Raw genomic sequence first — 23,610 nt, 5'->3', positions numbered from 1 at the left:
TACCTCATTTATTGTCTATGTGTATGTACAACAAATGCTTAACACTACTCCTTGGATAAGCCTACTGCTCGACCACACTACCACAAAATAGAGCATTAGTATTATCTATTTTTTACCACTATTTTACCTCTAAGGGGAACCCTTGGACTCTGTGCATGCTATTCCTTACTTTGAAATAGCACATACAGAGCCAACTTCCTACATTGGTGGATCAGCGGTGGGGTACAAGACTTTGCATTTGCTGGACTACTCAGCCAATACCTGATCACACGACAAATTCCAAAATTGTCATTAGAAATTGATTTTTGCAATTTGAAAAGTTTTCTAAATTCTTAAAAGACCTGCTAGGGCCTTGTGTTAGATCCTGTTTAGCATTTCTTTTAGAGTTTAAAAGTTTGTTAAAAGTTTGAATTAGATTCTAGAACCAGTTTTAGTTTCTTAAAAAGTATTCCAACTTTTAGAAGCATAATGTCTAGCACAGATGTGAATGTGGTGGAACTCGACACCACACCTTACCTCCATCTACAGATGAGAGAGCTAAGGTCACTCTGTAAACTAAAGAAAATAGCAATGGGCCCCAAACCTACCAAAGTACAGCTCCAGGAGCTTTTGGCAGAGTTTGAAAAGGCCAACCCCTCTGAGGATGGCAACTCAGAGGATGAAGATAGTGACTTGGAGGGAAATTCCCCCCTCCAGTCCTACTTAGGGAGAGCAGGGCTTCTCAAGCCCTGACTCCACAAATAATAGTCAGAGATGCTGGTTCCCTCACAGGAGGGACCAACAACTCTGAAATCACTGAGGATAACTCCAGTGAAGAGGACATCCAGTTAGCCAGGATGGCCAAAAGATTGGCTTTGGAAAGACAGATCCTAGCCATAGAGAGGGAAAGACAAGAGATGGGCCTAGGACCCATCAATGGTGGCAGCAACATAAATAGGGTCAGAGATTCTCCTGACATGTTGAAAATCCCTAAAGGGATTGTAACTAAATATGAAGATGGTGATGACATCACCAAATGGTTCACAGCTTTTGAGAGGGCTTGTGTAACCAGAAAAGTGAACAGATCTCACTGGGGTGCTCTCCTTTGGGAAATGTTCACAGGAAAGTGTAGGGATAGACTCCTCACACTCTCTGGACAAGATGCAGAATCTTATGACCTCATGAAGGGTACCCTGATTGAGGGCTTTGGATTCTCCACTGAGGAGTACAGGATTAGGTTCAGGGGGGCTCAAAAATCCTCGAGCCAGACCTGGGTTGACTTTGTTGACTACTCAGTGAAAACACTAGATGGTTGGATTCAAGGCAGTGGTGTAAGTAATTATGATGGGCTGTACAATTTATTTGTGAAAGAACACCTGTTAAGTAATTGTTTCAATGATAAACTGCATCAGCATCTGGTAGACCTAGGACCAATTTCTCCCCAAGAATTGGGAAAGAAGGCGGACCATTGGGTCAAGACAAGGGTGTCCAAGACTTCAACAGGGGGTGACCAAAAGAAAGGGGTCACAAAGACTCCCCAGCAGAAGGGTGATGAGACAACCAAAACTAAAAATAGTAAAGAGTCTTCTACAGGCCCCCAAAAACCTGCACAGGAGGGTGGGCCCAGAGCCTCTTCACAAAACAATGGGTACAAGGGTAAAAACTTTGATCCCAAAAAGGCCTGGTGTCATAGCTGTAAACAGCATGGACACCAAACTGGAGACAAGGCCTGTCCCAAGAAAGGTTCCACTCCAAACTCCCATCCAGGTAACACTGGTATGGCTAGTCTCCAAGTGGGATCAACAGTGTGCCCAGAGCAAATCAGGGTCCACACTGAAGCTACTCTAGTTTCTGAGGGTGGGGTGGATTTAGCCACACTAGCTGTCTGGCCGCCTAACATGCAAAAATACAGACAGCAACTCTTAATTAATGGGACTAGAATAGAGGGCCTGAGGGATACAGGTGCCAGTGTCACCATGGTGACAGAGAAACTGGTTTCCCCTGGCCAATACCTGACTGGAAAAACTTACACAGTCACCAACGCTGACAATCAGAGAAAAGTACATCCCATGGCAATGGTTACTTTAGAATGGAGAGGGGTCAATGGCCTGAAACAGGTGGTGGTCTCCTCAAATATCCCAGTGGACTGTCTGCTTGGAAATGACCTGGAGTCCTCAGCATGGGCTGAGGTAGAGCTAAAAACCCATGCAGCAATGCTGGGTATCCCTGAACTGGTGTGTGTGAAAACCAGAGCACAATGCAAGGCACGGGGTGAACAAGTAGAGCTGGAGTCTGGAAGAATGGCCCAGCCTACCAAGAGAAAAGGAAAGTCAGTTGGGAAACCAACTGCAACACAGCAAAAGAAAGGGAACCTCTCTTCTCAGGAAGAAGTTCTGCCCTCTGAGGGAACTGAGCCTTTGGAGCTTGAACCTTATCAGGTTGAGCTCTTAGGCCCAGGGGGACCCTCAAGGGAAGAGCTGTGTAAGGGACAAGAAACCTGTCCCTCTCTTGAAGGCCTTAGGCAGCAAGCTGCTGAAGAGTCCAAAGGCAAGAAAAATGGAACACATAGGGTCTATTGGGAAGATGGGCTCCTGTACACTGAGGCCAGAGACCCCAAACCTGGTGCCACTAGGAGAGTGGTAGTGCCTCAGCTGTTCAGAGAGTTCATCCTAACATTGGCCCATGACATTCCCCTTGCTGGACATTTGGGACAAACCAAGACGTGGGAGAGGTTAGTCAACCACTTCTACTGGCCCAATATGTCCAACATGGTTAAGGAGTTTTGCCTCTCCTGCCCCACCTGTCAAGCCAGTGGTAAGACAGGTGGGCATCCAAAGGCCCCCCTCATTCCACTTCCAGTGGTGGGGGTGCCCTTTGAAAGAGTGGGTGTGGACATAGTTGGTCCACTGGAACCTCCCACAGCCTCAGGAAATATGTATATCCTGGTAGTAGTGGATCATGCTACCAGGTATCCTGAAGCTATTCCCCTTAGGTCGACTACTGCCCCTGCAGTAGCCAAGGCCCTCATTGGTATCTTTACCAGAGTGGGTTTCCCTAAGGAGGTGGTGTCTGACAGAGGTACCAACTTCATGTCAGCATACCTAAAGCACATGTGGAATGAGTGTGGAGTGACTTATAAATTCACTACACCTTACCATCCACAAACTAATGGCTTAGTTGAGAGATTCAACAAGACATTAAAGGGCATGATCATGGGGCTCCCAGAAAAACTCAAAAGGAGATGGGATGTCCTCCTGCCATGTCTGCTTTTCGCTTACAGGGAGGTACCACAGAAGGGAGTAGGGTTCTCACCCTTTGAACTTCTGTTTGGTCATCCTGTAAGGGGACCACTTGCCCTTGTTAAAGAATGCTGGGAGAGACCTCTCCATGAGCCTAAACAGGACATAGTGGACTATGTACTTGGCCTTCGCTCTAGAATGGCAGAGTACATGGAAAAGGCAACCAAAAACCTTGAGGCCAGCCAACAGCTCCAGAAGTTTTGGTATGACCAAAAGGCTGCACTGGTTGAGTTCCAACCAGGGCAGAAGGTCTGGGTTCTGGAGCCTGTGGCTCCCAGGGCACTCCAGGACAAATGGAGTGGCCCTTACCCAGTACTAGAGAGGAAGAGTCAGGTCACCTACTTGGTGGACCTGGGCACAAGCAGGAGCCCCAAAAGGGTGATCCATGTAAACCGCCTTAAGCTCTTCCACGACAGGGCTGATGTCAATCTGTTGATGGTAACAGATGAGGATCAGGAGGCAGAGAGTGAACCTCTCCCTGATCTTCTGTCATCAGACCCAAAAGATGGTACAGTAGATGGAGTGATCTACTCAGACACCCTCTCTGGCCAACAGCAAGCTGATTGTAGGAGAGTCCTACAACAGTTTCCTGAACTCTTCTCCTTAACCCCTGGTCAGACACACCTGTGTACCCATGATGTGGACACAGGAGACAGCATGCCTGTCAAGAACAAAATCTTTAGACAATCTGACCATGTTAAAGAAAGCATCAAGGTGGAAGTCCACAAGATGCTGGAATTGGGAGTCATTGAGCGCTCTGACAGCCCCTGGGCTAGCCCAGTGGTCTTAGTCCCCAAACCTCACACCAAAGATGGAAAGAAAGAGATGAGGTTTTGTGTGGACTACAGAGGGCTCAATTCTGTCACCAAGACAGATGCCCATCCAATTCCAAGAGCTGATGAGCTCATTGATAAATTAGGTGCTGCCAAATTTCTAAGTACCTTTGACTTGACAGCAGGGTACTGGCAAATAAAAATGGCACCTGGAGCAAAAGAAAAGACAGCATTCTCCACACCTGATGGGCATTATCAGTTTACTGTTATGCCCTTTGGTTTAAAGAATGCCCCTGCCACCTTCCAAAGGTTGGTGAATCAAGTCCTTCCTGGCTTGGAGTCCTTTAGCACAGCTTATCTTGATGATATTGCTGTCTTTAGCTCCACCTGGCAGGATCACCTGGTCCACCTGAGGAAGGTTTTGAAGGCTCTGCAATCTGCAGGCCTCTCTATCAAGGCATCCAAATGCCAGATAGGGCAGGGAACTGTGGTTTACTTGGGACACCTTGTAGGTGGAGGCCAAGTTCAGCCACTCCAACCCAAGATCCAGACTATTCTGGACTGGGTAGCTCCAAAAACCCAGACTCAAGTCAGGGCATTCCTTGGCTTGACTGGGTATTACAGGAGGTTTGTGAAGGGATATGGATCCATTGTGACAGCCCTCACTGAACTCACCTCCAAGAAAATGCCCAAGAAAGTAAACTGGACTGTGGACTGCCAACAGGCCTTTGACACCCTGAAACAGGCAATGTGCTCAGCACCAGTTCTCAAAGCTCCAGATTATTCTAAGCAGTTCATTGTGCAGACTGATGCCTCTGAACATGGGATAGGGGCAGTTTTGTCCCAAACAAATGATGATGGCCTTGACCAGCCTGTTGCTTTCATTAGCAGGAGGTTACTCCCCAGGGAGCAGCGTTGGAGTGCCATTGAGAGGGAGGCCTTTGCTGTGGTTTGGTCCCTGAAGAAGCTGAGACCATACCTCTTTGGGACTCACTTCCTAGTTCAAACCGACCACAGACCTCTCAAATGGCTGATGCAAATGAAAGGTGAAAATCCTAAACTGTTGAGGTGGTCCATCTCCCTACAGGGAATGGACTTTATAGTGGAACACAGACCTGGGACTGCCCATGCCAATGCAGATGGCCTTTCCAGGTTCTTCCACTTAGAAAATGAAGACTCTCTTGGGAAAGGTTAGTCTCATCCTCTTTCGTTTGGGGGGGGGTTGTGTAAGGAAATGCCTCCTTGGCATGGTTGCCCCCTGACTTTTTGCCTTTGCTGATGCTATGTTTACAATTGAAAGTGTGCTGAGGCCTGCTAACCAGGCCCCAGCACCAGTGTTCTTTCCCTAACCTGTACTTTTGTATCCACAATTGGCAGACCCAGGCATCCAGATAAGTCCCTTGTAACTGGTACTTCTAGTACCAAGGGCCCTGATGCCAAGGAAGGTCTCTAAGGGCTGCAGCATGCCTTATGCCACCCTGGAGACCTCTCACTCAGCACAGACACACTGCTTGCCAGCTTGTGTGTGCTAGTGAGGACAAAACGAGTAAGTCGACATGGCACTCCCCTCAGGGTGCCATGCCAGCCTCTCACTGCCTATGCAGTATAGGTAAGACACCCCTCTAGCAGGCCTTACAGCCCTAAGGCAGGGTGCACTATACCATAGGTGAGGGTACCAATGCATGAGCATGGTACCCCTACAGTGTCTAAACAAAACCTTAGACATTGTAAGTGCAGGGTAGCCATAAGAGTATATGGTCTGGGAGTCTGTCAAACACGAACTCCACAGCACCATAATGGCTACACTGAAAACTGGGAAGTTTGGTATCAAATTTCTCAGCACAATAAATGCACACTGATGCCAGTGTACATTTTATTGTAAAATACACCCCAGAGGGCACCTTAGAGGTGCCCCCTGAAACTTAACCGACTATCTGTGTAGGCTGACTAGTTTTAGCAGCCTGCCACAAACCGAGACATGTTGCTGGCCCCATGGGGAGAGTGCCTTTGTCACTCTGAGGCCAGTAACAAAGCCTGCACTGGGTGGAGATGCTAACACCTCCCCCAGGCAGGAATTGTCACACCTGGCGGTGAGCCTCAAAGGCTCACCTCCTTTGTGCCAACCCAGCAGGACACTCCAGCTAGTGGAGTTGCCCGCCCCCTCCGGCCAGGCCCCACTTTTGGCGGCAAGGCCGGAGAAAATAATGAGAATAACAAGGAGGAGTCACTGGCCAGTCAGGACAGCCCCTAAGGTGTCCTGAGCTGAGGTGACTCTAACTTTTAGAAATCCTCCATCTTGCAGATGGAGGATTCCCCCAATAGGGTTAGGATTGTGACCCCCTCCCCTTGGGAGGAGGCACAAAAAGGGTGTACCCACCCTCAGGGCTAGTAGCCATTGGCTACTAACCCCCCAGACCTAAACACGCCCTTAAATTTAGTATTTAAGGGCTACCCTGAACCCTAGAAAATTAGATTCCTGCAACTACAAGAAGAAGGACTGCCTAGCTGAAAAACCCCTGCAGAGGAAGACCAGAAGACGACAACTGCCTTGGCTCCAGAAACTCACCGGCCTGTCTCCTGCCTTCCAAAGATCTTGCTCCAGCGACGCCTTCCAAAGGGACCAGCGACCTCGACATCCTCTGAGGACTGCCCCTGCTTCGAAAAGACAAGAAACTCCCGAGGACAGCGGACCTGCTCCAAGAAAAGCTGCAATTTTGTTTCCAGCAGCTTTAAAGAACCCTGCAAGCTCCCCGCAAGAAGCGTGAGACTTGCAACACTGCACCCGGCGACCCCGACTCGGCTGGTGGCGATCCAACACCTCAGGAGGGACCCCAGGACTACTCTAAGACTGTGAGTACAAAAACCTGTCCCCCCTGAGCCCCCACAGCGCCGCCTGCAGAGGGAATCCCGAGGCTTCCCCTGACCGCGACTCTTTGAACCTAAAGTCCCGACGCCTGGGAGAGACCCTGCACCCGCAGCCCCCAGGACCTGAAGGACCGGACTTTCACTGGAGAAGTGACCCCCAGGAGTCCCTCTCCCTTGCCCAAGTGGAGGTTTCCCCGAGGAACCCCCCCCTTGCCTGCCTGCAGCGCTGAAGAGATCCCGAGATCTCTCATAGACTAACATTGCGAACCCGACGCTTGTTTCTACACTGCACCCGGCCGCCCCCGCGCCGCTGAGGGTGAAATTTCTGTGTGGACTTGTGTCCCCCCCGGTGCCCTACAAAACCCCCCTGGTCTGCCCTCCGAAGACGCGGGTACTTACCTGCAAGCAGACCGGAACCGGGGCACCCCCTTCTCTCCATTCTAGCCTATGTGTTTTGGGCACCACTTTGAACTCTGCACCTGACCGGCCCTGAGCTGCTGGTGCGGTGACTTTGGGGTTGCTCTGAACCCCCAACGGTGGGCTACCTTGGACCAAGAACTAAGCCCTGTAAGTGTCTTACTTACCTGGTTAACCTAACAAATACTTACCTCCCCTAGGAACTGTGAAAATTGCACTAAGTGTCCACTTTTAAAACAGCTATTTGTGAATAACTTGAAAAGTATACATGCAATTTTGATGATTTGAAGTTCCTAAAGTACTTACCTGCAATACCTTTCGAATGAGATATTACATGTAGAATTTGAACCTGTGGTTCTTAAAATAAACTAAGAAAAGATATTTTTCTATACAAAACCTATTGGCTGGATTTGTCTCTGAGTGTGTGTACCTCATTTATTGTCTATGTGTATGTACAACAAATGCTTAACACTACTCCTTGGATAAGCCTACTGCTCGACCACACTACCACAAAATAGAGCATTAGTATTATCTATTTTTTACCACTATTTTACCTCTAAGGGGAACCCTTGGACTCTGTGCATGCTATTCCTTACTTTGAAATAGCACATACAGAGCCAACTTCCTACAGTGAGTCTTTTAATCAAGAGTTTTTGCAAGCATCTTCCAAGCAGTATCTTACAGCCTTGATGCAACTTGATTGGACATTGGAGAGTAGATATTCTGGCTTGTTGTAGTGTAGTAAGTTGTAGTTGATGCAAGTCAGTTTGTATCTCTTTCTGGCCTCAGTGAAAGGCAGTTAAGGTATTTAAGGATTGGAAAGATGTGGCTGATAGTTATATATTTTTATTTTTTATTTTTTCGGGATCTCGAGATTTTTTTAAGGAACACTGGCTAATCCAGAGTCCTATAGTCAAGGTTTCACTATTTAAGCATAAGTTAGTGAAAGACAGAAATTGAACTTAAAGATACATAACAGGCTGTTCAGTTGTGAGAATATAGTTAAGGAATAGAATTGAGAGATAGTCAGAGCTACCGACTGTGGAACGGAAAAAGCAAGTTGGCTCAACCTCCTGTGATTCTGGACAAATCACTTACTCTCCCTATGCCCAAAAAAAAAAAAAGCGAGATCTCACCTTGTGTAATGTAATTTAGTACTAATAAAGCTTTCTGATGCCTTTGGGCTAAATTCGAGCTATATAAAACTGCAGAAAAAGGCTGAAAGCTTACTAGTAGATTCTCAGTTTTTGAGTTATGCCTGCAGTGTCTTAAATGTAAAGCATGTGATGATCAACCAACTGGAAGGTAAGTAATTGTGCAAGCAAATTGCATAACGTACTTGAGAAGTCGTATTGAGTGTTAATGAAAGATGGATGTAAGGAAATGGCTCCCTGTTGCAGTTACCCCCCACTTTTTGCCTGATACTGATGCTGACTTGACTGAGAAGTGTGCTGGGACCCTGCTAACCAGGCCCCAGCACCAGTGTTCCTTCACCTAAAATGTACCATTGTATCCACAATTGGCACACCCTGGCATTCAGATAAGTCCCTTGTAACTGGTACTTCTAGTACCAAGGGCCCTGATACCAAGGAAGGTCTCTAAGGGCTGCAGCATGTCTTATGCCACCCTGGAGACCTCTCACTCAGCACAGACACCCTGCTTGCCAGCTTGTGTGTGCTAGTGAGAACAAAATGAGTAAGTCGACATGGCACTCCCCTCAGGGTGCCATGCCAGCCTCTCACTGCCTATGCAGTATAGGTAAGCCACCCCTCTAGCAGGCCTTACAGCCCTAAGGCAGGGTGCACTATACCATAGGTGAGGGTACCAGTGCATGAGCATGGTACCCCTACAGTGTCTAAACAAAACCTTAGACATTGTAAGTGCAGGGTAGCCATAAGAGTATATGGTCTGGGAGTCTGTCAAACACGAACTCCACAGCACCATAATGGCTACACTGAAAACTGGGAAGTTTGGTATCAAACTTCTCAGCACAATAAATGCACACTGATGCCAGTGTACATTTTATTGTAAAATACACCACAGAGGGCACCTTAGAGGTGCCCCCTGAAACTTAACCGACTATCTGTGTAGGCTGACTAGTTTTAGCAGCCTGCCACAAACCGAGACATGTTGCTGGCCCCATGGGGAGAGTGCCTTTGTCACTCTGAGGCCAGTAACAAAGCCTGCACTGGGTGGAGATGCTAACACCTCTCCCAGGCAGGAATTGTCACACCTGGCGGTGAGCCTCAAAGGCTCACCTCCTTTGTGCCAACCCAGCAGGACACTCCAGCTAGTGGAGTTGCCCGCCCCCTCCGGCCAGGCCCCACTTTTGGCGGCAAGGCCGGAGAAAATAATGAGAAAAACAAGGAGGAGTCACTGACCAGTCAGGACAGCCCCTAAGGTGTCCTGAGCTGAAGTGACTCTAACTTTTAGAAATCCTCCATCTTGCAGATGGAGGATTCCCCCAATAGGGTTAGGATTGTGACCCCCTCCCCTTGGGAGGAGGCACAAAGAGGGTGTACCCACCCTCAGGGCTAGTAGCCATTGGCTACTAACCCCCCAGACCTAAACACGCCCTTAAATTTAGTATTTAAGGGCTACCCTGAACCCTAGAAAATTAGATTCCTGCAACAAGAAGAAGGACTGCCCAGCTGAAAACCCCTGCAGCGGAAGACCAGAAGACGACAACTGCCTTGGCTCCAGAAACTCACCGGCCTGTCTCCTGCCTTCCAAAGATCCTGCTCCAGCGACGCCTTCCGAAGGGACCAGCGACCTCGACATCCTCTGAGGACTGCCCCTGCTTCGAAAAGACAAGAAACTCCCGAGGACAGCGGACCTGCTCCAAGAAAAGCTGCAACTTTGTTTCCAGCAGCTTTAAAGAACCCTGCAAGCTCCCCGCAAGAAGCGTGAGACTTGCAACACTGCACCCGGCGACCCCGACTCGGCTGGTGGAGATCCGACACCTCAGGAGGGACCCCAGGACTACTCTGATACTGTGAGTACCAAAACCTGTCCCCCCTGAGTCCCCACAGCGCCGCCTGCAGAGGGAATCCCGAGGCTTCCCCTGACCGCGACTCTTTGAACCTAAAGTCCCGACGCCTGGGAGAGACCCTGCACCCGCAGCCCCCAGGACCTGAAGGACCGGACTTTCACTGGAGAAGTGACCCCCAGGAGTCCCTCTCCCTTGCCCAAGTGGAGGTTTCCCCGAGGAACCCCCCCCTTGCCTGCCTGCAGCGCTGAAGAGATCCCGAGATCTCTCATAGACTAACATTGCGAACCCGACGCTTGTTTCTACACTGCACCCGGCCGCCCCCGCGCCGCTGAGGGGGAAATTTCTGTGTGGACTTGTGTCCCCCCCGGTGCCCTACAAAACCCCCCTGGTCTGCCCTCCGAAGACGCGGGTACTTACCTGCAAGCAGACCGGAACCGGGGCACCCCCTTCTCTCCATTCTAGCCTATGTGTTTTGGGCACCACTTTGAACTCTGCACCTGACCGGCCCTGAGCTGCTGGTGTGGTGACTTTGGGGTTGCTCCGAACCCCCAACGGTGGGCTACCTTGGACCAAGAACTAAGCCCTGTAAGTGTCTTACTTACCTGGTTAACCTAACAAATACTTACCTCCCCTAGGACCTGTGAAAATTGCACTAAGTGTCCACTTTTAAAACAGCTATTTGTGAATAACTTGAAAAGTATACATGCAATTTTGATGATTTGAAGTTCCTAAAGTACTTACCTGCAATACCTTTCGAATGAGCTATTACATGTAGAATTTGAACCTGTGGTTCTTAAAATAAACTAAGAAAAGATATTTTTCTATATAAAAACCTATTGGCTGGATCTGTCTCTGAGTGTGTGTACCTCATTTATTGTCTATGTGTATGTACAACAAATGCTTAACACTACTCCTTGGATAAGCCTACTGCTCGACCACACTACCACAAAATAGAGCATTAGTATTATCTATTTTTACCACTATTTTACCTCTAAGGGGAACCCTTGGACTCTGTGCATGCTATTCCTTACTTTGAAATAGCACATACAGAGCCAACTTCCTACAATGGATTTTTTTAGGTCTGTAACATTTACAAATTACATATGCTTTTTATCCTTTGTTTACATTGTTGTTTAGTGTAGCTGTAAGGAAATGCCTCCTTGGCATGGTTACCCTCTAACTTTTTGCCTTTGCTGATGCCAAGTTATGATTTGAAAGTGTGCTGAGGCCTGCTAACCAGGCCCCAGCACCAGTGTTCTTTCCCTAAAACTGTACCTTTGTTTTCACAATTGGCACACCCTGGCATCCAGGTAAGTCCCTTGTAACTGGTACCCCTGGTACCAAGGGCCCTGATGCCAGGGAAGGTCTCTAAGGACTGCAGCATGTCTTATGCCACCCTGGGGACCCCTCATTTAGCACAGACACACTGCTTGCCAGCTTGTGTGTGCTGGTGGGGAGAAAATTACTAAGTGGACATGGCACTCCCCTCAGGGTGCCATGCCAACCTCACACTGCCTATGGCATAGATAAGTCACCCCTCTAGCAGGCATTACAGCCCCAAGGCAGGGTGCACTATACCATAGGTGAGGGCATAGTTGCATGAGCACTATGCCCCTACAGTGTCTAAGCAAAACCTTAAACATTTTAAGTGCAGGGTAGCCATAAGAGTATATGGTCTGGGAGTCTGTCATACACAAACTCCACAGCACCATAATGGCTACACTGAAAACTGGGAAGTTTGGTATCAAACTTCTCAGCACAATAAATGCACACTGATGCCAGTGTACATGTTATTGTGAAATACACCCCAGAGGGCATCTTAGAGATGCCCCCTGAAAACATACCGACTTCCAGTGTGGGCTGACTAGTTTTGCCAGCCTGCCACACACCAGGCATGTTGCTGGCCATATGGGGAGAGTGCCTTTGTCACTCTGTGGCTAGTAACAAAGCCTGTACTGGGTGGAGGTGCTTCTCACCTCACCCTGCAGGAACTGTAACACCTGCCGGTGAGCCTCAAACGCTCACCCCCTTTGTTACAGCGCTCCAGGGCACTCCAGCTAGTGGAGATGCCCGCCCCCTCCGACCACGGCCCCACTTTTGCCGGCAAGGCCGGAGGAGATAATGAGAAAAACAAGGAGGAGTCACTGGCCAGTCAGGACAGCCCCTAAGGTGTCCTGAGCTAAGGTGAGACTGACTTTTAGAAATCCTCCATCTTGCAGATGGAGGATTCCCCCAATAGGATTAGGGATGTGGCCCCCTCCCCTCAGGGAAGAGGCACAAAGAGGGTGTAGCCACCCTCCGGGCTAGTAGCCATTGGCTACTAACCCCCCAGACCTAAACACACCCGTAATTGAGTATTTAGGGGCCCCCAGAACCAAGCAAGATAGATTCCTGCAACCTGAAGATGAAGAAGGACTGCTGACCTAAAAGCCATGCAGAGAAGACTGAGACACCAACTGCTTTGGCCCCAGCCCTACCGGCCTGTCTCCCCACTTCAAGAAAAACTGCAACTGCGACGCATTCCACAGGGTCCAGCGACCTCTGAAGCCTCAGATGACTACCCTGCATCTAAAAGGACCAAGAACTCCCGAGGACAGCGGCTCTGCTCCAAAGAAGAAACAACTTTGCAACAAAGAAACAACTTTTAAAGGACTGCACGTTTCCCGCCGGAAGCGTGAGACTTTCCACTCTGCACCCGACGCCCCCAGCTCGACCTGTGGAGAAACAACACTACAGGGAGGACTCCCTGGCTACTGCGACCCATGTGAGTAGCCAGAGTTGACCCCCCTGAGCCCCTCCAGCGACGCCTGCAGAGGGAATCCAGAGGCTCCCCCTGACCGCGACTGCCTGCTTTTAAGAACCCGACGCCTGGTAAAGACAATGCACCTGCAGCGCCCAGGACCTGAAGGATCCGACCTCCAGTGCAGGAGCGACCCCCAGGTGGCCCTCTCCCTTACCCAGGTGGTGGCTACCCCGAGGAGCCCCCCCCTTGCCTGCCTGCTTCGCTGAAGAGACCCCTGGGTCTCCCATTGAACTCCATTGCAAACCCGACACCTGTTTGCACTCTGCACCCAGCCGCCCCCGTGCCGATGAGGGTGTACTTTTTGTGCTGACTTGTGTTCTTCCCCCCCCCCCCCGGTGCCCTACAAAACCCCCCTGGTCTGCCCTCCGAAGTCACGGGTACTTACCTGTTGACAGACTGAAACCTGGGCACCCCCTTCTCCATTGAAGTCTATGCGTTTTGGGCACCACTTTGACCTCTGCACCTGACCGGCCCTGAGCTGCTGGTGTGGTAACTTTGGGGTTGCCCTGAACCCCCAACGGTGGGCTACCTTGGACCCAAACTTGAACCCCGTAGGTGGTTTACTTACCTACAAAACTAACAAACACTTACCTCCCCCAGGAACTGTTGAAATTTGCACTGTCTAGTTTTAAAATAGCTTATTACCATTTTTGCCAAAACTGTACATACCATTTTGCTGATTCAAAGTTCCTATGATACCTAAGTGAAGTACCTTTCATTTGAAGTATTGATTGTAAATCTTGAACCTGTGGTTCTTAAAATAAACTAAGAAAATATATTTTTCAATACAAAAACCTATTGGCCTGGAATTGTCTTTGAGTATGTTTTCCTCATTTATTGCCTTTGTGTGTACAACAAATGCTTAACACTACCCTCTGATAAGCCTACTGCTCGACCACACTACCACAAAATAGAGCATTAGAATTATCTCTTTTTGCCACTATCTTACCTCTAAGGGGAACCCTTGGACTCTGTGCATGCTATTTCTTACTTTTAAATAGTACATACAGAGCCAACTTCCTACAGTAGCCATAACTAACCTGCATAAAAGCCAGTAACTTGGCACTAATAAAACATCTCATATTCTTACTATGTCACTAAAATGAACCACTGAAGATGTTTCTTTAAACTGATGTTGTTGAGTTTTCTGTGGATGTATTTTACAGTTTACCATCTATATTGCGTAGCAACAGATTTCGTAGAGATGCTAGAGCTTTGGAAGATGATGAGGATATGTGGTTCAATGAAGATGAAGACGAAGAGGGTGAAACTGTTGTGCCGCCAGTTGAGAAATCTAAATCAGAAGAGGATTTTCCAGACAGTTATGAAAAATTTATGGAAAGTAAAAAAGGTAATTAATCTCACTTGAAAATTTAGTTGAATGGTGATGCTCTTTGTGTGTCTATTTTGAATCTTGAAACTTATCTTTCACATGGAATACTTAGGGTTAGCTGGTATATAGGCCTTTCTGTTGAGAATCATGAGATGACAAGACTGCAAACTACACAGACTTAAAAGAATAGGAGAACCACCCACAGACAGTCCTGGTCTTACCAGTCACTGTAGATGTAGCATTGTATTGTAGTTACTATTTATCACAAATATTTAGACCACATGATCTGTTGCCGGTGGCTGAAATGAGGGGCAGAGATAGAAGTGTCAAAGTTAGTTAAAAGCCTTCCTAAATTCAATTAACCAATACTTACCTCCCCCAGGAACTGTTGATTTTTGCACTGTGTCCACTTTTAAAATAGCTTATTGCCATTTTAACTAAAACTGTGTGTACTACTGCTTTGAATCAAAGTTCTATACTTACCTGTGTGACGTACCTAGCATTTTATATACTTATCTTGAATCTTGTGGTTCTAAAATAAATTAAGAAAATATATTTTTCTATATAAAAACTATTGGCCTGGAGTTAAGTGCTTGAGTGTGTGTTCCTCATTTATTGCTTGTGTGTGTACAACAGATGCTTAACACTACCCTCTGATAAGCCTACTGCTCGACCACACTACCATAAAATAGAGCATTGGTATTATCTAATTTTGCCACTATCAACCTCTAAGGGGAACCCTTGGACTCTGTGCACACTATCTCTCACTTTGAAATAGTATATGCAGAGCCAGCTTCCTACAGACATGGAAAGCTAGCCTACCAGCAGTTCAAGGGATAAAATCCGATGCAATTTCCAACTGGGAGGCCATGTTGACATCACTGAGGAAACAGTTGGGTCCTCAATAGCGAAGGGAAACTATGGCTCTGTACAAGCAGCGGGACCCCTGGCCCAGATGGCCTTCCTGCAGGAGTATTTAAAAACAACCAAGCTTTCTGATACCTTCAATTATGCAAAACGTTCAACACCTGCGTTAAGGAAAATAAGGTTCCAGACTCCTGGAAGGGGGCAACTTTACATCCTATCTACAAGAAGGGCCCCTACACGAACCCAGACAGTTACCCAATGATCGCATTTCTTGATATCAACGCAGAAATATTTGCAGGCCTTCTGCTAGAGGACCTGGAAGCGTGGGCCACAAATTTAAACCTAATACTCCTAAACCAAACCGATTTCCGTCCATCGAGTACCTCTGACAACCTTACAGCCTTGGCTATTTTAGCTACACAAGTTAAAAACTAGCTCTGTACACTTACTTTGTGGACTTATGCAAAGCATTTGACTTGGTTGATAGGGATCAGTTGTGGAGAAAGTTAGAGGACAGGAATATTCTGCCACATTTTTTTAAAAGGAATGCAGCTCTTACATTCTGAAAACTGGGACATGTTGACAATTTAAAAGTAACATCCAAAATTCACATAAACATAGGTATCACAAAGCAGTGTGCTGGCACAGACTTTATTCAATCTATTCTTGGCATATCTGTGTGTGCAGTTGGACTCAACCAGCTCCCATCCGCCTAAGCTGGGCCAGCAACTAATAGCTGTACTACTACATGCAGACAACATTGTTTTATTGAATCTTTAAGGCACTGGCCTACAAAACATGCTAAATTCTTTCCATCAATATTGCAAGTCAAATGAACTATCTGTGAACCTGGAGAAAACCAAGTCTGTCATATTTGGAAAGTGAGTAAGTAAGAAAAAAAAATGGCTGTAAGGAAATGCCTCCTTGGCATGGTTGCCCCCTGACTTTTTGCCTTTGCTGATGCTATGTTTACAATTGAAAGTGTGCTGAGGCCTGCTAACCAGGCCCCAGCACCAGTGTTCTTTCCCTAACCTGTACTTTTGTATCCACAATTGGCAGACCCTGGCATCCAGATAAGTCCCTTGTAACTGGTACTTCTAGTACCAAGGGCCCTGATGCCAAGGAAGGTCTCTAAGGGCTGCAGCATGTCTTATGCCACCCTGGAGACCTCTCACTCAGCACAGGCACACTGCTTGCCAGCTTGTGTGTGCTAGTGAGGACAAAACAAGTAAGTCGACATGGCACTCCCCTCAGGGTGCCATGCCAGCCTCTCACTGCCTATGCAGTATAGGTAAGACACCCCTCTAGCAGGCCTTACAGCCCTAAGGCAGGGTGCACTATACCATAGGTGAGGGTACCAGTGCATGAGCATGGTACCCCTACAGTGTCTAAACAAAACCTTAGACATTGTAAGTGCAGGGTAGCCATAAGAGTATATGGTCTGGGAGTCTGTCAAACACGAACTCCACAGCACCATAATGGCTACACTGAAAACTGGGAAGTTTGGTATCAAACTTCTCAGCACAATAAATGCACACTGATGCCAGTGTACATTTTATTGCAAAATACACCCCAGAGGGCACCTTCGAGGTGCCCCCTGAAACTTAACCGACTGTCTGTGTAGGCTGACTAGTTCCAGCAGCCTGCCACACTAGAGACATGTTGCTGGCCCCATGGGGAGAGTGCCTTTGTCACTCTGAGGCCAGTAACAAAGCCTGCACTGGGTGGAGATGCTAACACCTCCCCCAGGCAGGAGCTGTAACACCTGGCGGTGAGCCTCAAAGGCTCACCCCTTTGTCACAGCACCGCAGGACACTCCAGCTAGTGGAGTTGCCCGCCCCCTCCGGCCCGGCCCCCACTTTTGGCGGCAAGACCGGAGAAAATAATGAGAATAACAAGGAGGAGTCACTGGCCAGTCAGGACAGCCCCTAAGGTGTCCTGAGCTGAGGTGACTCTAACTTTTAGAAATCCTCCATCTTGCAGATGGAGGATTCCCCCAATAGGGTTAGGATTGTGACCCCCTCCCCTTGGGAGGAGGCACAAAGAGGGTGTACCCACCCTCAGGGCTAGTAGCCATTGGCTACCAACCCCCCAGACCTAAACACGCCCTTAAATTTAGTATTTAAGGGCTACCCTGAACCCTAGAAAATTAGATTCCTGCAACTACAAGAAGAAGGACTGCCTAGCTGAAAACCCCTGCAGAGGAAGACCAGAAGACGACAACTGCCTTGGCTCCAGAAACTCACCGGCCTGTCTCCTGCCTTCCAAAGAACTCTGCTCCAGCGACGCCTTCCAAGGGACCAGCGACCTCTGAATCCTCTGAGGACTGCCCTGCTTCGAAAAAGACAAGAAACTCCCGAGGACAGCGGACCTGCTCCAAAAAGACTGCAACTTTGTTTCCAGAAGCAGCTTTAAAGAACCCTGCAACTCCCCGCAAGAAGCGTGAGACTTGCAACACTGCACCCGGCGACCCCGACTCGGCTGGTGGAGAACCAACACCTCAGGGAGGACCCCCGGACTACTCTCCGACTGTGAGTACCAAAACCTGTCCCCCCTGAGCCCCCACAGCGCCGCCTGCAGAGGGAATCCCGAGGCTTCCCCTGACCGCGACTCTCTGAAACCTAAGTCCCGACGCCTGGAAAAGACCCTGCACCCGCAGCCCCCAGGACCTGAAGGACCGGACTTTCACTGGAGAAGTGACCCCCAGGAGTCCCTCTCCCTTGCCCAAGTGGAGGTTTCCCCGAGGAAGCCCCCCCTTGCCTGCCTGCAGCGCTGAAGAGGTCCGTTGATCTCTCATAGACTAACATTGCGAACCCAACGCTTGTTTCTACACTGCACCCGGCCGCCCCCGCGCTGCTGAGGGTGAAATTTCTGTGTGGGCTTGTGTCCCCCCCTGGTGCCCTACAAAACCCCCCTGGTCTGCCCTCCGAAGACGCGGGTACTTACCTGCAAGCAGACCGGAACCGGGGCACCCCCTTCTCTCCATTCTAGCCTATGCGTTTTGGGCACCACTTTGAACTCTGCACCTGACCGGCCCTGAGCTGCTGGTGTGGTGACTTTGGGGTTGCTCTGAACCCCCAACGGTGGGCTACCTTGGACCAAGAACTGAACCCTGTAAGTGTCTTACTTACCTGGTAAAACTAACAAAAACTTACCTCCCCCAGGAACTGTGAAAATTGCACTAAGTGTCCACTTTTAAAGTAGCTATTTGTCAATAACTTGAAAAGTATACATGCAATTGAAATGATTCAAAGTTCCTAATGTACTTACCTGCAATACCTTTCAAACAAGATATTACATGTTAAATTTGAACCTGTGGTTCTTAAAATAAACTAAAAAAAGATATTTTTCTATACAAAACCTATTGGCTGGATTTGTCTCTGAGTGTGTGTACCTCATTTATTGTCTATGTGTATGTGCAACAAATGCTTAACACTACTCCTTGGATAAGCCTACTGCTCGACCACCCTACCACGAAATAGAGCATTAGTATTATCTCTTTTTACCACTATTTTACCTCTAAGGGGAACCCTTGGACTCTGTGCATGCTATTCCTTACTTTGAAATAGCACATACAGAGCCAACTTCCTACAATGGCTTTGCGGGGAACATCCGCTGGGCAGGAGTGGCAGTTATAAATATCTCAGCATCTGGCTACAGGTTTGCTGATCTCACCGTCTGTATTTAAATGCTCTGAGAGCAAGGATGGCGTCTCAAATTGCATCCTTACAAGTCCTGTGAAACCCAGCTTGGTGTCTACTGCTTACCATGATTAAGGCAAAGTTTCTTCCTAGGTTGTCGTACGGCTTGGAAATGTTTCCTGGCAAGTTTGTTAACTTCTTGAACACCGCAAAGAGCAAAGCCTTTAGCCTCATCTTCTTACTGCCACGCAGTACTTCTCCAGCGCAAATCAGGCTGGAATCCAGACTCCGGGACCTAGAACTGGTAAAAGAGGGGTGCCTTTCTCAAATATGCTTCACTGTTGAGGCAGGCAAAGCCAGACTCACTGAAGGCCCTGATATGGTTAGAAATTGGACTCAACATGCCCTAGAAATCCAAGCACGTGGTCGGAGACAATTGCAAAGACAGTCAAGCATCTGAATGCTGAGCATCCTTGGCAAAAAAGCTTACCACATAAAACCTTTTAAGCAGTTATTGAACAAACAAATTAAGCAGCTCTCCTGGATCAACAACAAAGTTAGTTTAGGCTACATTCTCATGTATGGATGACTATCAAGGTTCCAGCTGCCCAGCCGTACATGGTTGTCTTATTAAAAAAGCACCTACAAATAAAAGTGATCCATGCTAGACTTGCTCCCTTCACTCAACACCGCTCCAAAATGGGTTCCACCCTCAAACTGCGAGGGGAAGAACGCTTTTTTCATGCCTCCAGTAGAACTTTCTACATATCCTTTGCATATGTCCCGCTCTGCTTCCTTGGCATAAAATGTACTTTAGAAACATCTTGAACGCCAGCAGCATTAGTACCTGCCACCACACAGTTCTGTTCTTTCTGAAGGGGCTAACACCTTAATATGAGGCATGCTTTGCAAAATGTGTATTAAAATCTGGCCACCTGCTTAAGCAGGCTACAAACAACCAGAAAGGAAGCTTGAACGTAGCGGATCAACCGCTTCTGCAACAAGTCTGGTTCCTTCTGTCTGGTTTATTGCCAACTCCCCACTGTGTCTCTTCCTTTTGCGTCATGCTCTTGAGCTAACATTATAAAGTAGTAAAGCTGCCCTTACAATGCAGAATGATCCAATTTTGCAGGGTTTTATGGTTGTCTATTCTTCCTTTAGCTCTCATGACAACAAACATTGCAACATTTGCACATAGCTAGTTTGACAGTCTTGCTGCCTTTTAGTCTACCTTTGGGTTTCTTAAACCCTTTATCTTGTACTTTTGTACCACAGTCTTTCTAGTTTCCTGGTGTCTGTTGTATCCAATGAATTGTCTGTGCTTCGTTTGTAACTTTTTTTTTTTTTTTTTTTTTACTGATTTAAATGCTTTTTATTAATCGTGCAAATAAATACTTACCAATGTCACATCTGAAATCTGTTGGGTTGCAACAACCAGCGCCTGAGGTGCTGGTTCCAGCAGATTGAGTGTTGGGAGGGGTGTAATTTTCTTCAAATAGGAAGTTTTCAGATTGGGCCAGCTTGTTTGTGTGGTCTCCAAGATAGTGATGTCACTGGTCAAGCCACGCGATGAGGAAGAGAATGGCTGGAAATCGAATTTGAGTTTGTTCAGAAGAATGGCTTCAAGTTTGTTTTGTGTTTAAGGGAGAGTATGAATTCTGCATGCTCTTGCCTGGTGTAGGAAAGTGCCACTGTTAGCATGGTCACACATCCCCCCTTTTTGTTTTTGCCTGAAATTGATGTCAACTTTGAAAGTGTGCTGGGATCCTGCCACCAAGCCCCAGCACCGGTGTTCTTTCCCAGAATGTGTACCTTTGTTTTCACAACTGGCACACAGTTAAGTCCTTTGTAAGAGGTACTCATGGTACCAAGGGCCCTGTGGCCAGGAAGGTCCCCAGGGGCTGCAGCATGTATTATGCCACCCTGGGAAACCCCTCACCAAGCACCTGCACACTGCCTTTGCAGCTTGTGTATGCTGGTGGGGAGAAAAAGGCAAATTCAATATAGCACCCCTCTGTGTGCCATGTCCACAAACCACTGCCTGTGGCATAGGTAAGGCACCCCTTTAGCAGGCCTTACAGCCCTAAGGCAGGGTGCACTATACCACAGTTGAGGGCATATCTTCATGAGCAATATACCCCTACAGTGTCTCCATTCTTAAACATTGTAAGTGCAGTGTAGCCATATTGTGTATATGGTCTGGGAGTTTGCCATTACGAACTCCACAGCCCCATAATGGCTTCACTGAATACTGGGAAGCTTGGTATCAAACGTCTCAGCACAATAAACTCACACTGATGCCAGTGTGGGATTTGTTGGGAAATGCTCACAGAGGGCATCTTAGAGATGCCCCCTGTATGTTAGCCAAACTGCTAGTGCAGGACTGACCAGTCTTTGCAAGCCTGCCACTTTCAGACAAGTTTCTGACTACATGGGGTGAGAGCCTTTGTGCTCTGCGGCCAGAAACAAAGCCTGTCCTGGGTGGAGATGTCCCCCCCACCCCTTTGCAGGAACTGTAACACCTAGCAGTAAGCCTCAAAGGCTCAAGCCTCAGGTTACAGTGCCGCAGGGCACTCCAGGTAGTGGACCACCAGTGCAGCAATGTTCAGCAGGCGGTCCTCCTTGTCCATCCTGTGATTTTCCAGAACGACCACCTGGGCCCAACCTGCAGCGTTTAAGTGACCCCCCAGGCTCACCTCATAGAAAACCATTGGGAGCCCGATGCTCTGTTTGCACCCTGCACCCAGCCGTCCCTGTGCCAATGCGGTTGTGTGTTTGGTGCCTACTTGTGACCCCTTCCCCCCCCTCCCAATGCTCCAATAAACCCCAAAGGTCTGCCCTCCGAAGACGTGGATACTTACCATGTTAAATTTGCTCAAAATTAACCTCTGCACACGGCCAGCCCCGTGTTGGTGGCGGTGGATGTTTGGGGTTAACTTGAACCCCAAGCTCTGGACTTCATAACCCCCACAGGCTGGAACTGTAAGTCAAGTACTTACCTGTAAATCGTACTAACTTTTCTCCTCCCCCCCCCCCCCCCCCAGAACTGCTTCAGAAAAGTGCAGTGTCAACTCTTAAAACAGCTAATTGCCCATATTTCAAAAACTGTATAACTTATCGATTTCAAACAATGTACTATTGATATGTGTGAAATATGAATCTATAGAAGCACTTACCTGAAACTTGAATTTTGTGGTTCTAGAAATAAATTATGAAAATCTATTTTTGCTATATAAAAAATATTGGTCTGGAGTTAAGTCATTGTGTGTACATCTTGTATTGTCTGTGTGTGTGTACAACAAATGCTTTGCACTACCCTCTGATAAGCCTAACTGCTCGACCACCCTACCACCACAGAGAGCATTAGTATTATCTACTTTAGCCTCTGTTAAGCCTCTTGGAAACCCCTGGACTCTGCACACTATATCTCACTTTGATATAGTATATACAGAACCAGCTTCCTACGCCTAGGATCCAAGGATAGTTTGACACATTGAGCAGCTGCCTCAAGACTTTCCTAAGATTGTGGTTTTCAAACACAGGAGAAAATCGCTCTCATTTTTTACTCTGCATCATTGGGTAACCGTTTTTGCAGTTGATTTGTAACCCAGGCCAGGATATATACCACTAATATGTAACAAAAAGAGTTCTGTTTTTCCGCCCACCTGTCTTAGAGCTCCAGTTCACAAATATACCTTCAGAGGACTTGCTGTCTTCACAAACTTTTTATCCTGTCTTAACTGTGCTCACCAACATCTGGAGTTCCTGCACGCTAACACGATTGTTACATAGGCTTGGCAGTGAATACCTAAATTAAAGAGGTTTCTGATGTCTTATTGCTATCTTGAAGAGGAAGTTTATTAATTCAGCAGTATTCTGTGCAGGTAGCTTTGTGGTTTCAGCTTCCCTCAAAAGCACTTTGGCACTGCGTCTTCGGAGACAAGGTGGACTCTACGCTGGAGAGGTTCAAGGAGTCCCGGGCTATGGCTCGGTCTCTTAGCCTTTCTACTGCCCCTCATCCCCAACAGTCCACTTTGCGCGCCTTTCGTGGCCACAGAAGGGACTCCCTGCTGTGTCCCTTTCCTAGCCACAGTGCACCCACGCTACTCTGCCCCTGTGGTGGGCTCGTGGATCAGGGAATCAGGTCTACCCAGTCCATGGCCGCCCCTGCTGCAGCCTCCAAATCTTTCTAGTCCGTACCCCATCTCAAACCAGTTGGCGGCAGGATTTGCCATCACCTGCCCCACTGGGAATCCATCACTACGGACAAGTCGGTCTTGCAGATTGTCCGAAGGGGCTGCTACCTCCCCTTTGAGACTGCCCCAACGGCCATGCCTCCATCCTATGGCCACTTACTGGAGGATCATCTGGCACGTCCCAGCAAAGAAGTTGCTGCTCTCTTGGCCAAGGTGCCATAGAGGGTCCCTGCTCCAGAAGTAGGTTGTGGTTGTTATTCTCACTACTTTCTGTTGCCCGAACAGGACAAGGGCTTACATCCTATCCTAGACCTTCGGGCCCTCGATCTCTTCCTCAAGAAGAAGTTCAAAATGCTCACTCTGGCTCAGGTCTTGTCTGCCTTGGACCCAGAAGTCTGGCAGGTAGTGTTGGACTTGGAGGACACTTATTTGCATATCCCTGTCC

The 23,610-nt window shown here is 48.0% G+C and overlaps 1 protein-coding gene across 7 annotated transcripts in view; it reads left to right on the top strand.

Moving 5' to 3' along the window:
* Positions 1–23,610, top strand: part of PPP4R3B (protein phosphatase 4 regulatory subunit 3B) — a 428,645-nt gene that overhangs the window by 355,504 nt on the left and 49,531 nt on the right. For 4 of the 7 annotated variants that reach the window (XM_069234358.1, XM_069234357.1, XM_069234362.1 and 1 more), the window contains exon 14: positions 14,295–14,479. In XM_069234358.1, the coding sequence (XP_069090459.1) occupies positions 14,295–14,479 (185 nt within the window). The remainder of the gene's footprint in view (positions 1–14,294; positions 14,480–23,610) is intronic. The other 3 variants (XM_069234360.1, XM_069234359.1, XM_069234363.1) reach the window with 1 other exon arrangement.

Source organism: Pleurodeles waltl, chromosome 5 (assembly GCF_031143425.1).
Source record: "Pleurodeles waltl isolate 20211129_DDA chromosome 5, aPleWal1.hap1.20221129, whole genome shotgun sequence".
NCBI lineage: Eukaryota > Metazoa > Chordata > Amphibia > Caudata > Salamandridae > Pleurodeles > Pleurodeles waltl.
This window is presented reverse-complemented; position numbering and strand designations above follow the sequence as displayed.